Here is a 12755-nt window from a genome sequence, read left to right as displayed (position 1 = left end):
GACTGAATAAACATTTATCAAATGCGTCAATACTGTCATTGCCAATTTGGGGAAGCAATTGATGAGGAAAAAAAAATACTGTAATGTTAGACACACCTGGGTTCTAGTGTTTATGCACAACTTTTGAGGGTGACCTTGGTATAATCGATGCTGTTTTCAGTTGTCTGTATCCCCTTTTCTCATTCAAAAACAATAGTGGTTTATATCTCCTAGGCTTGTTTTGAGAATTGAATAAAATATGGGGGGTGGAGGGGGGCAAGCCCCTGACAAAATACCTGGCACAGGGTGAGTGTTGAACAGAGGTTAGTTCTCCCTCCCTTCCTTTATTTTACAGTACTGCTATTGGACAGTGGTAGGGCTGTAAATGACAACATTTGCACAGCTGCAAATAGAAACCACTAGCCAAAACAGAAGCCCTGTGACGGGAGCCGAGAGGTTGCATTGCTCGGGAGCCTGAGACAGCTAGCTCTGGATTTTCCATAAATATCTACGAAGGGGTATAGCAGTACGAAGTGCTAGATGAGCAACTGTCATTTAAACGAAAGGCCAGCCAGCTGGCTTGGGTTATTCGGAGTGGCAGAGCCCACTGAAATGAATAAAACATCCAGATCTAGACAGCCTGCATCAAACTCCTTCCCCCCCCCCCATTTATCCAGTGACAGGTATGAGGCATCAAGCATGTTTTTTTAGCATTTTATTGGGATACTGTACACAAATCCTCTGGGATTGCAAAAAGTACTTGGGAAATTTAACACCTTTCTGGGGTTATACTTTTATTTAGCCAAATGTGGAATCGTCTCTGCCTCCAGGACTCTTTATTTAAGTTAATTAACAAATACTCACTTATTTGTCAAACACTGTCCCTTCCAAATTCGGTTGCTCTATCAGTCTGCTAGAACTGCCAAGACTGGCTTAAAGAACAAAAATTTATTTTCTCATAGTTCCGGAGGCCAGAAGTCCAAGGTCAACATGCCATCAGGATTGGTTTCTGGTGAGGCCTTTCTTCCTAGGATACAGACCGTTACCTTCTCACTGTGTCCTCACATGGCCTCTTTTCTTGTCCATGTGTGCCCAGAGAGATCAAGCTCTGGTGTCTCTTCCTCCTCTTACAAGGACGTCAGTCCCATTGGACCCAGGGCCTCACCTCCGTGACCTCATCTAACTTTACCTCCCCAAATGCCCTGTTTCTCAATATAGCCCACCATTAGGGTTAGGGCTTCAGTATATGAATTGGAGGGGATAAGGACACAATTCAGTTCACAACAGTTGCTTCTTTTTTTTTTTTTTTAAAGATTTTATTTATTTATTTGACAGATAGAGATCACAAGTAGGCAGAGAGGCAGGCAGAGAGAGGAGGAAGCATGCTCCCTGCTGAGCAGAGAGCCCGATTTGGGTCTCCATCCCAGGACCCTGGGATCATGACCTAAGCCAAAGGCAGAGGCTAAATCACTGAGCCACCCAGGTGCCTCCAACAGTTGCTTCATCTTAAACTACTTTCCATAAATTTTCCAGCCCCTTGTTTTTCTCTATCTAATAATCTCCATTACAGAGCAGTGTATCATTTTCTCACACACTTACCAGATTTTAGGCACATTTTCAAGAATTAATCCAAACCAGTGGCTTTCCCTTGTGCCCTAGTCTTTAGTAGATGAAGCAGCTAAGGGGAGGGGGTATGTGGCAAGGAGAATAATGACCTCCCCCCCCCACACACACAATGATGTCCTCGTGCTAATCTCCACACTATTTGAATACATTAGGTTCCATGCATAAAGTTTGCACATGGAATTAAGGCTGCTAATCCGCTGGTCTTAAAATAGGGAGATTACTCTGGACTAACCAGGTGGGTCCAGTCTAATCACATGAGTCCTTAACAGGGGAAGAGGGAGCAGAAGAGGTTCAGAGAAAAAGATAGGAAAGTGGAAGCAGGGACTGACAGGCAGTGTTTCTGGCTTTGAAGATGGGGGCCACGAACCACAGTATGTGGATGGCCATTAAGCTGGGAAAGCAAGGAAACGAAATCTCCTCTAGAGTCTCCAGAAAGGAACATTAACCTTGCCAACACCTTGATTTTAGCCCAGCAAGAGCCATGTCGGACTTCCGAGCTACAAAACTGTAAGCCAGTGAATCTGTGTTGTTTAAAGCCACTAAATTTTATGTGGCAATTTGTTGCTGCACCAATAGAAAACTAATACAGGGAGTCAGAGGTGGAGGGGAGAGGGTAGTGGTTATAACTTGCGCCTAGAGTGCATCAGGCATGGAACTAGAGGATTTATACATGTTATCTCTTAACACTATTTGAGGCTGGTGTTGCATGTTTTCTAGATTAGGAAACAGAGACTCGGAGTTCAAGTAACTTTCCCAGAGACACATAGTAACCCAGTTAGTACATGGGCCATCTGGGATTTCAAACCAGGTCTGCATAGTCTGTATGAAAGAATAGTAAACTGGGTGAGCTAAGGGTACTTGAACACCCTGAGCCTCAGTTTCTTTGGTTGTAAAACTTGTAGAGACAAGTCAGCTTTGTGAGCTTTGTATGAAAAGCAAATTGGGAAATCACTATCAAAAAACATTGTAAAGTACAAAATGCTTATCCGATGTCAAGTTTGATCTAACTGTCACACACCCAAACATACATATCAAATGAATGATCTAGGACATTGAGGGGGCTGGAGGGTCTTCTTAGACCTTACCTGAACCTTGTTACTTAGTGTCAGCATTAACCAGGCCCCTTTAGGAAAAATCTGCATCCTTTTGTTGGGTGTTGGATGCCTAGAAACATGGCTTTGGCCGCATCCTGAGTTATTTCAGAGGCTGAAAATTGCAGGATAGTAAAATCACTTCAGTAATGGTTAGAGAATTGAGGGGTAGTGTGAGCTTTTAGCCACCCCTTACCATCATATCTATTTGTCTTTGTTAGCATTTTATACTCTACCAGTTAACACAAGATTTGTTTAGCTAACAGTAGTATTTGTTCGATGTAAGCAACTATAACTTAAATCCTGGGATTTGAATAAGTTTACATATAACTCTGGTTATTTAGGAAATAAACTCTAATCAGAATTGTTTGGATTATCATAGTGGTTCAGTTATTACCTTCCACAAACTGATGAATAGACCTTTTCAAGTTACTTGGATATTAGAACATTGTTGAAGAGGGTTAGTAGTCCTGGCTATTTGGTGACGTTTAGGATATTTAAATCAATTAAATGCTTTCCTGATAAAGTTCAGTCTCTTTATGCATATTTCTGAATCTCTTAGAGTGAGGTGACTGCATTATGCCATCTGAAGATAGTTTTATCTGGCCCTCAATCATAAATAAGCTAGTTTACCACTTCTGAGCATTTTTTAACTTGTGGTTTAATAAAAATACCAGTGAAAAGTCTGGTGGATCTATACATCATACATTTATTGACCCCCATTTTCTGTGAGCCTGACACTGAGATTGTAAAGATGCAAAGAATGCTTTTCTGCCCTCCAGAAGTTAACAGCCTGGTGAGCAAGAAGACAGACATAGTAAGAATTCATTTTCATGATGTGAAAAGTGTAAAACTTCTGGGGAAGCAGGCTTCATGCTAGTACTTTTTATTCCTACTTAATAAAAATATGAGTTTTGTGGCAAGTGTTTTAAAAAATATTTTAGACTATGTAATCTATGATCAGTCAGCCCCTCCTTAATTACCTCATTTTGTAAGTTTGAAGAGCCCTTTTAGGTGATCGTTTAACCCACCCCAGAATCGTCATACACATTATTGCTGAAACCCACCCAAATAACAGAGCCTCAGGGACGACTTTAAGAATGGCTAAACTCTCAGAAGTCAGATTTGAGTCTAGATCCAGGCTCTAACCCAGTTTTAGGACCTGAAGTAAGTTATTTTGCCTCTTTCGGTATTAGTTTTCTCATATATAGCGTGAGGATAGTAAGTATAACTTTTTCTCTTCAAAATAAACTAAGTTCCTAAAAGTCAGTTAAGCCCGTTGATTAACAAGTCCAAGATGGCACCACTAGAAATAGTATTGTAGATTGATGAGAGAACTGTAAATGTTGACGGTATGTTTGGTGTTTATCCCATCATTTTTTACTATAATGAAAGTCTCTGCTCTACAGCACTCACTCTTAAGTGGCTTTTGCACGTGTGCATTATGGAGTCAGTCATATTTGGATGGAACATGTCAAGACTATAGAGATGGTGGGGGAGGCGATTTCTCAAAGTCCAATCCAGTTTTGTCATTTGAGAGTGTTTAGTTCTTGTCTGATAAAATATATACATTCATGTTCTTATATTTTTAGTGTAGTTCACTTAACTTTGGTAGAAAAATAAAATAAGGGGGGGTGCCTGGGTGGGCTCAGTGGGTTAAAGCCTCTGCCTTCAGCTCAGGTCATGATCCTAGAGTCCTGGGATCGAGCCCCGCATCGGGCTCTCCGCTCAGCTTCCTCCTCTCTCTCTCTCTGCCTACTTGTGATCTCTGTCAAATAAATAAATAAATAAATCTTTTTTTTAAAAAAAGAAAAAATTAGAGTAAGTATAAAACGAATTGAAATTTTGTTTCAAATAATTTTAATTTTTTTAAAGTTTCAAATTTGGTAGTTAAGAAAAACATACTTAATTGATGTTCATTAAACTTATTTTATTGGATAAAAAAGTGAAACATCTGAACATTACAAATTGAAGTAGCTTTAGTATTTCATGCACTTTTGTTCATAAGTGAGAATTTAAGCTGGAAACTGGCAGTGGTCTTGCAAAGTTGTTTCTAATTAAATTAGTTTTCATTAATCTATATTCTGACAGTCTTTTGATTATTGACCTTTTTAAAGTAGCATGAAAATATATATATATTGCCCATCTTCTGTATTTTTCTAGAAAGCCAACCTCTTTAGTTTGGAGTTGTATGTACTGGGGGAGTTATAGTCATGGCTTGATCTTGAAATACTCTTTTTGCTTGATGATGATTTAGAATGACATTAACTGCTGTAACAAACCTCCACCTTTCAGTTGCTTAATGCTCACATACCAGTCAACGCAGAGCTTCCTGGTGGACAAGTGGCTTTTCTTTGCTTTGGCTGGTGAGTTTGGTACCCCAGCTTCTCCTAACTCATGGCTCCTCATCACCTCGATCCTCAGAGTCCTCTGCCTTCATTTATCAGATGATGAATAAGAGTAGAGAAGGCACTCCAGGTCCTTAAAAAGCCCTGGCCCACAAGAGACAAGCATCAGTTCTCTCATCTTCATTGGCAGGACCTAGCTACAGGATCACATAAGGATAGTCAGGACAGGTAGTCTGCTGGTAACAATGCTGTGATATGGAAGGGAGAATGTATAGTTTGGTGGGCACTGCCAAAGGGAACATAAGAAGGTACCAGTATAGAAACTTGAAAATTCTGTGTTCATTAGTATCTAATAGTCCAGTGTATAAATACATGTTCTTTGAGGCCTTCTGTATTCTGTAATCCTATCACAGTGAAAAACAACATCAGTTTTTAAGAGTTGCCCAAAACTGTAATCTGTGACTGTAGAACAGTTTCTTTGTATCAGCTCTGGATCTGGGATGTTTTTACTCTGTACAGTAATTGACAGCAATCTAAACCTATGTATATGATTTAAAGGATATAAAAAAAGAGGATATAATTTATATTTTTCTCAGGAATTTTCAGTGTTCATCTTTTACAGGTCTAGAGACAGCAATTTTTATCCCAATACTATGCATAAGTAACATATTACGATAGCTTCAGATTCTTATAATAATGTGATATCTGAGATACAAAGGTTTTTTAATTAGAGTTTTCAATTTTCAAAAGATACATATTTTTTATATAAATTGCCATAAATATGTAGCAAAAAGAAGTTTGTCTTGAAGACCATAAAGATTTGGATGGGATCCTGCTAATATTTGGTCAGAGTCCCACTAGATTTCCAGATGTTTAATTACAAAATAGGGAACTATTATTGTGATATTTACAGAGTTAATTACTGAGAAATATCCATTTTGGTTTTGGGGATATATTTCCAAAGTTATATAAGAGGTAACTCCTTATATGTCAGTGGGAATAAACAGCTTGTGATTTTCTTTTAAACATGTTTTGGAATGGATTCTTCATATTACTAGTTCCTAGTCAGTCTCATAACCAGTGTCTGGCAAGATTATGTGCTGCCTCACCAAGGTTTGGTGACTTTTTAATAATTTTATTCTGTTCTTACCTTCCAATTTGTTTTCTTTTTTTTTTTTTTCCAGTTTGTTTTCAATTGGGATTCTTTTTTAAGTTTAAATCTTTTATTGTCTTTACTACTTGCCATTTATGGCCAGCTGTAAAATTTTCCAGTAATTCCAAGATACTGATTCTAGAAACAGATTGAATTAACATATATTACTTGTCTTTAATTTCTTGTTCATATGAATATTATATGCATAGGATTATCTCCCCCCACAAAAAAAAGACATTGCAAGTTAATTAGTCACATTATTTTGCAACCTTATCTTCATGATATGCACTCTTGCTAACTTCACGATGATATATAAATAGTGACATTTATAATGGAGTTTAACAGAAGAACCTCTTTCATCATCACAGACAGTTATTAAGAATGAATTTCTTCAAAGCTAGTGTACTTTTTGTCTTTAAACCACTTTTCTCTTAAAAGCTGTCCTAAATTTTAATTTTGAAAGAAAGCATTTTGCATGCTAGGAGGGTAAGAAACATAAGGAGGGTAATTATAATGGGATTTAAATAATTCACTTACATTTCTTTGCCAATAAAGCATGTTCTCTTAGGGCTTTTTTTTTATAGGCCCTAAAATATGTCTTTCAATTTACTAATATTATGGAAGAAAAAAAACACAACACCGTCTTCTTCCTAGATCGAATATTAGTGTTTCCCAACAACAGATTTGGCAAACACTCAGAGGCAAGTAGTATTATGCTTTTTAGATTTTCAGATATCTCTGAACTGCCGTTGATTGTACCCCAAATCAGGTCAGATGCACTCTCTGCAGGAACATTTGCCAGAGGTAGTGTGTGTTCAGATGGAAGATTTTTACATTCCATAGTCAGCCTCATTTATTCTCCAGACCTCTAAATTTTTCATACTAAGTAGGAGCATCTCACTTTATGAACCATGGGGTCTTTATTAATTAAACAGAGTCAACAGGGCTGATTTATTCTTTCTTCTCAATTGAGCTACCAAGCACACAAATCAGAGAGGAAATATCTCTAATACTAGAATGTTCTCCAAGCCAGTAAAGCTGGGATTATCTCATCATACCGATTATGTCAAAGCCTTTAGGCACAATGCTCACCAGGACATAAAATTGAGTGGTATACACCCAGCTGGCCCTGTTCCAGCATCAAAGGAAGAATTCCAAATTTTTCTTGCAATAATCACAAAGTTCTAATTATTTGAAAAAAAAAAAAAAAAAAAACAGCCATAATCACTTACTGAATATGTACTCTTTGCCAGGCACTTCACCTGAGTTTTAGCAGCTTTGGTTTTTGTTTGTACAAAAGACCTAAGTGTGAAGTATGTACTGGAAGCATAGAAACCTTATCCCTTTGTTAGTTGTTTATTTTGTTGTTGTTGTCGTTTGGTTTGTTTTGTTTCCTAGTAAGTAGCTGTTGTAATTGCACATTTAGTGTTTGGGTGTGTGTTTTTTAAGCAGATACCAAGAAGTCTACTTTGAACGTAAGCTTAATCAATTAATATTTTATGGTGTTACTTTTGTATTTGGGAGAAGATCAGATGTAGATGTGTTGATATTAAAAAAAAAAAAAGAAAGCGCTAATGAAGTTTCCTGGCAAGGATAATCTTCTAGTGGAACTTTCTCATAGTCATTGTTCAGAGTCAATAATTACGTATTTTTCCTTAGACATTTTGCTTTTGCTTAGTTTACATTATAAATTTAATGGAATGTCCATATTGAGGCAGTTACACTCGTTTAAGCATAAGAATACTGTTTTTCAAAAAGTCTGCTAGGAAAGCATGCAGCTGAACTTGCCCCTCAGGTGGTTATTCCCCTCCGCCTTCCTTCCCACACTTCCTAATTAGGGGACATTGTTGGGGAGGGAGGATTTATAATAGTTTTGAAGTCTCTTCTTTGGACTAAGATATTATAAATGTGCTGGTAAACATCAAAGTAAATAGACCAAGATTTTAAAATTAGCAAAACCGTCTCATCAAGTTTTTCCTTGTAGTTTTAAACAGGTGCTTCATACAGAATGATGTGTCCTCATTTCACCTTGCAGCGGCCTCCTGGCCTTCTTATGTTACACTCATTAGTATTTCTTTAAAACCACTTTCAATTTAGGCAGACTTCCAGCTTTCCCTACCCCCGGCCCCCAAGACCTTGAAATGAAGTTAACCTGTGCAGAATCCAGTGCTTTAGTAAGTTTCGCCTCCGTAATAAGAAATTCCATTAAACCGTAAACCATTTTAAAGAGATAATAGTAATGTGGATTACTGTCAAGAGAAGAATGATTCTTTGTACCACTTAACCACACTCTGTGCTTTTGAAATTATGAAGATGTTTGGGCCTTGCCATCTTAAAACACCTTGAATCCATTTACCCCAGTATGAAACTACCAGTGATCTTCCACGGAAAGATGAATTTTAATATTTAAACGCAGGAGTTGAACAATTTGTATGGGGGAGGGGGGTATGCATTGAATTTGGGATAGAGGGTCAAAAACAAACCAAATTACCATTGACAGTAAAACTGCCCATTTGTACTAAGTCCAACATTTTCAGTTATTGTCGTCAACAACCAATAAAGTAAGTGCATTTTTGTGATAGTTCCCCAATTCTGGTCTGTGGAATGCTAGTCCCATGTGTGCTAACAGGGGCATGTTAGTTTGAATAACACTGCATACTCATGGAGAGTCAGAACATGTTAATACAGTTAAGGCTTAAGGAAATCCTGCAGTAAAGAAACCCGTTTAGCTCTGTTTAACCTAGTGTATCTCAAACTTATTTGATCATGGAATTATCTTCTTTACATAAAAGTTACTAAAAACCCTTTAAAAACATATTTTTGAAATGTCATTCTGTGATTTAGAAGAAACTTTTAGACACCCGCCCCCCAATCGTATTTGATCCTCCTAAGTGCCAACCCTCAGACAGACTCAATCTAAGACATGATACTACTTTCCATGGTTGAGTTTGGATAAGATACGCTTGGGGGAAACTGATCTAGATGGATGAGGGCAGTGGGGTAAGCCAGTGGAAGAAAGAGTGAGTATCCAGGAAGAAGAAACAAATCATTCTAATTCTGGCGGCCACCTGTCCAACACTCGGGAGCTGGGCAGATAGTGGTGGATTGAGGAGGTTCATTCAGCCAGACTGAGGGGTGGATAAGTCAGAGAAACAGCATGCACTAGGTAGGGGCCCAGGTTGTGATGTTTCGGCACTCCCTGAACAGGCCCTGTACCTGTGGTGTATCCTTCCTTCCCTCTGCTTGTGTTCTTCCCTGAAATGCCTCATCATCGATTCTGAGCACATGTAAAGCACCATAAATCAGCCAAGAAACACAGTTCCTACCCTCAAGGAGCTTCTTATGCAGTAACTTCTTACTTCCTTACTGAAGATAAACAAGCACTTATAATACTATGAGTGTAACAAGAGATAAGATCAGGAGCACAGATTGGTGGAATTTTGAGGACGATGGTTCTTTGGAATGAGTAGGAGTTAACTAGATAAACAAAGTGGGAGGGAGGAAAAGACTGTGGCAGAGAAGAAAGCATTGTTGAGGCAGGTAAGAAAAAAATCAAGGTATTTCATACTATGGAGTATGTTTCTGATCCAGAAGGCATGGGTTGGCACTGAATTTTTAGCAGGTGAGCCAGAGTATATGATTTGTTCTCTTGGCTGGAGTAGAGATTGAATTAACAAAGAACCAGAACAGACAGAGAGACAAGCAATTTCAGTGACCCAGGCTGTAGCACTGGAAGAGGAGAGGAGGTCAAAAAACCCCACAGATATTTCAGGAAGACAGTCCCAGGACTTGCTGACTGAATTTCGGGTAAAGAAAAGCAAGGAGTGAAAGATGACACATTCTCCTACATTCCTTTTTACCAAAGAAGAAAGAAAGAAGTGGGCATGGTTGAACCTTAAAACTATTGGATGGAGTTCCAGTTGCTTCCTGTCACAAGGGGCTGTCGTAGGGAGGAAGCAGTGTCGCTGGGATCAGGACGTGCGTGGACGGGTAGAAGGACAGGCAGTCTTTTAGATTATAATTGCATTCCTTGTTCTTCTCAAGTCATGTAACACAGACGACATCCTGGATCCATCCTGTGATGAGTGCACTGAACCTATCCTGCTCAGAGGAGAATGAAGAGGATTGTTCCAGAGAACTTCCCAATCCTAAGAGCTGATGATCTTCTATAGGAAGCTGAGCTCCATGGTCTTCTAACATCTCATTCCACGTGGATAACCCCCAACACGCAACGGTCTAAAATCGGAGCAAAACATACCCTACTTACTGAAGTTGTGAAATAGAGACTCTGCATTTAGGCTACTTTTGTAAAAAAAAAAAAAAAAAGAAATTTTTTTTTTTTTTTTGCTTATGATGAGAATTTTTTTCTTTTATTGAAGTGTCAGCAACATATAGTGTCCTATTAGTTTCTGGTCTACAATATAGTGATTCAGCAAGTCTATACACTACTCAGTGCTCATCACAATAAGGGTACTCTTAATCCTCTTTATCTGTTTCGCCCATCCCCCCACCCACCTCCCTTCTGGCAACCACCCTCTTGTTCTCTGTATTCAAGAGTCTGGTTTTTTTGTTTTGTCTCTTTTTTTTCTTTGTTCGTTTGGTTTGTTTCTTAAATTCCACGTATGAGTGAGAGCATATGGTATGGTAAAACTTTTTGATACAAGCGTATGCATTTATAAGATCAACTGCCACTACAGGAGTTAAGAATCACCTAGTTGTATTTTTTGAAATCACATATAATTAGATTTTATAATCTGTATATTTTTTCATATACAATTAGATTTATAATTTTATATATAGTTCTTTATAGAATATCAGATACCATGGTTTTGTAATGAAGACTTACTGGAAAATTATGTGAACACTGTGAGCACTTCATTTGTTTGATAAGTCACTGGCCTTTTATATTAGTATCTTAGGAAAGTGATCTGAGCAAGCTTTTGGAGGTTTCTTAAGGATCACATTTGGGCAACTGCCTGGGCTGAAAGTCACACCTGTCTTGTGATTCTGCGTCCAGCCCCCTTTCCACTGCTCCCCACCATCCCTGCAGATGGAGGTCGCAGCCCAACATGCAGGCCACCGTGGTTCTGTTGACACAGCTGAGCTCCGCAGTGTGCTCTCCAGCCGCCGCTGAGATCCAGGAGGCTCCTTCTTCACTCAGACAGAGCCCCCATATAACCCCACTGTTTTCCTATAAATGCTTCCTCCTCCCCCAAACCTTCACCAGGTCAGGGCAGCTCCGTAATGCCCTCCCAGCAGTCTTCCTTGAGCAACTCACATTTTTCTACAGTAAAGGGACTGGCTCCCATCAGGGGTCTGCCCTGTATAGGCTGACCTTGCCAGAAGGAACATGTGTGGGTCCCTGATGGGAAGAGGAGCATCTGGAACCTCTTCTGCTGTCGGGACTCCTCGGTGAACTCCCCTGCTGTGAGTTCAAGACTGGTCTCAATGATTGCTGATACCACCCTCCAAACTGATTACACTTTCCATCTTAAGCTATTTTGTTGTAAGGATGCCACTAGACGGTTCCTGGAAGGAAGGAGGCATTGACTTGGAGGGCTACAGATTTTCTCTCTGTTAATGATTTAAACCTGGGGCTGGCAACTGGGGTGGAGTGGCAGGACATCATTTTAAATGTCCTGGGCATTAGTTAGGTACGCACTGAATGGTATAAAGGGATTTATTCATATCCACTATTATCATATTGTTAGGTAATATACTTAGAAAGAAAGTGAGTAAGAATCATTACTTAATCAGAATACCCTGTTCCCAGACCATGGCTGGTAAGACCCAGAAGTCACTGTTGGTCACCATGGTCTCTTCTCACCACTCCCTCCCTCCTCCTCCTCCTCCTTGTTCTCGTCACTCTCTCCCCACCTCTGAAAAACAATGACAAGAAAAGGGACCCCAACCTTGAAGAGCTTGTGATTCAGTGATGTTCAAACATTTTTTGGAGAAAAAAACTCATTTTTAAAATGAATTCTTAGGTAGAATCCTAATATACGTAACAGGTTTTTTGTGTTTTTTTTGTTGTTGTTGTTGTTAATATTGCTGCTGTACTTGAGAGAGAAGTCTGAGGCCCAGTTAAAGCAGCCCCCAGCACAACTGTGCAAACCTAGAGCTCCTTAGAATATAAGAATTCTCAGTTGTAACCATTTTATAGATAAGTCAACTGAGATCCTAAGAGGTGACAGACTGAGTTAGTGGCCAGGTCAAAAATGAGTCCTAAATCCTAAAGTCTCCTAGTCTGCTAAGTTTCATATGGCACGTAATACAGCTCTGTATCATAAATACAGGTCTATGTTGTGTTCCCTCATTCACGCCTGACTATATATAGGACTTACAATTTACATCTTCAATAATAGCATGAAGTCAAATCCAGGCTGATAGGCAGTCATTAGCCCTAAGAGAAGTTTCAGAATGGCTGAAGAAAACTCATGCCTCTCCTGACAGCTACGAGAATATTAGCCAGCTTCGGGGAGGCAATTTTTGAGAGAAGTCCCTGAGGGAGCTCTTTCCTTGTGTCTGCCAGAGGTGATTGAGATTCTCAAACACCCG

At 39.2% G+C, this 12755-nt stretch overlaps 1 protein-coding gene across 5 annotated transcripts in view; it reads left to right on the top strand.

The window, feature by feature from the left end:
* The window catches only part of STXBP4 (syntaxin binding protein 4), a 160040-nt gene extending 149372 nt beyond the window's left edge, over positions 1–10668 (top strand). For all 5 annotated transcript variants that reach the window (XM_045984422.1, XM_045984424.1, XM_045984423.1 and 2 more), the window contains one exon: positions 10242–10668. In XM_045984422.1, the coding sequence (XP_045840378.1) occupies positions 10242–10356 (115 nt within the window). In that variant the 3' untranslated portion in view covers positions 10357–10668. The remainder of the gene's footprint in view (positions 1–10241) is intronic.
* Positions 10669–12755: the final 2087 nt, after the last annotated feature.

The sequence above is a fragment of the Meles meles genome, chromosome 18 (genome assembly GCF_922984935.1).
Source record: "Meles meles chromosome 18, mMelMel3.1 paternal haplotype, whole genome shotgun sequence".
NCBI classification, from domain to species: domain Eukaryota; kingdom Metazoa; phylum Chordata; class Mammalia; order Carnivora; family Mustelidae; genus Meles; species Meles meles.
This window is presented reverse-complemented; position numbering and strand designations above follow the sequence as displayed.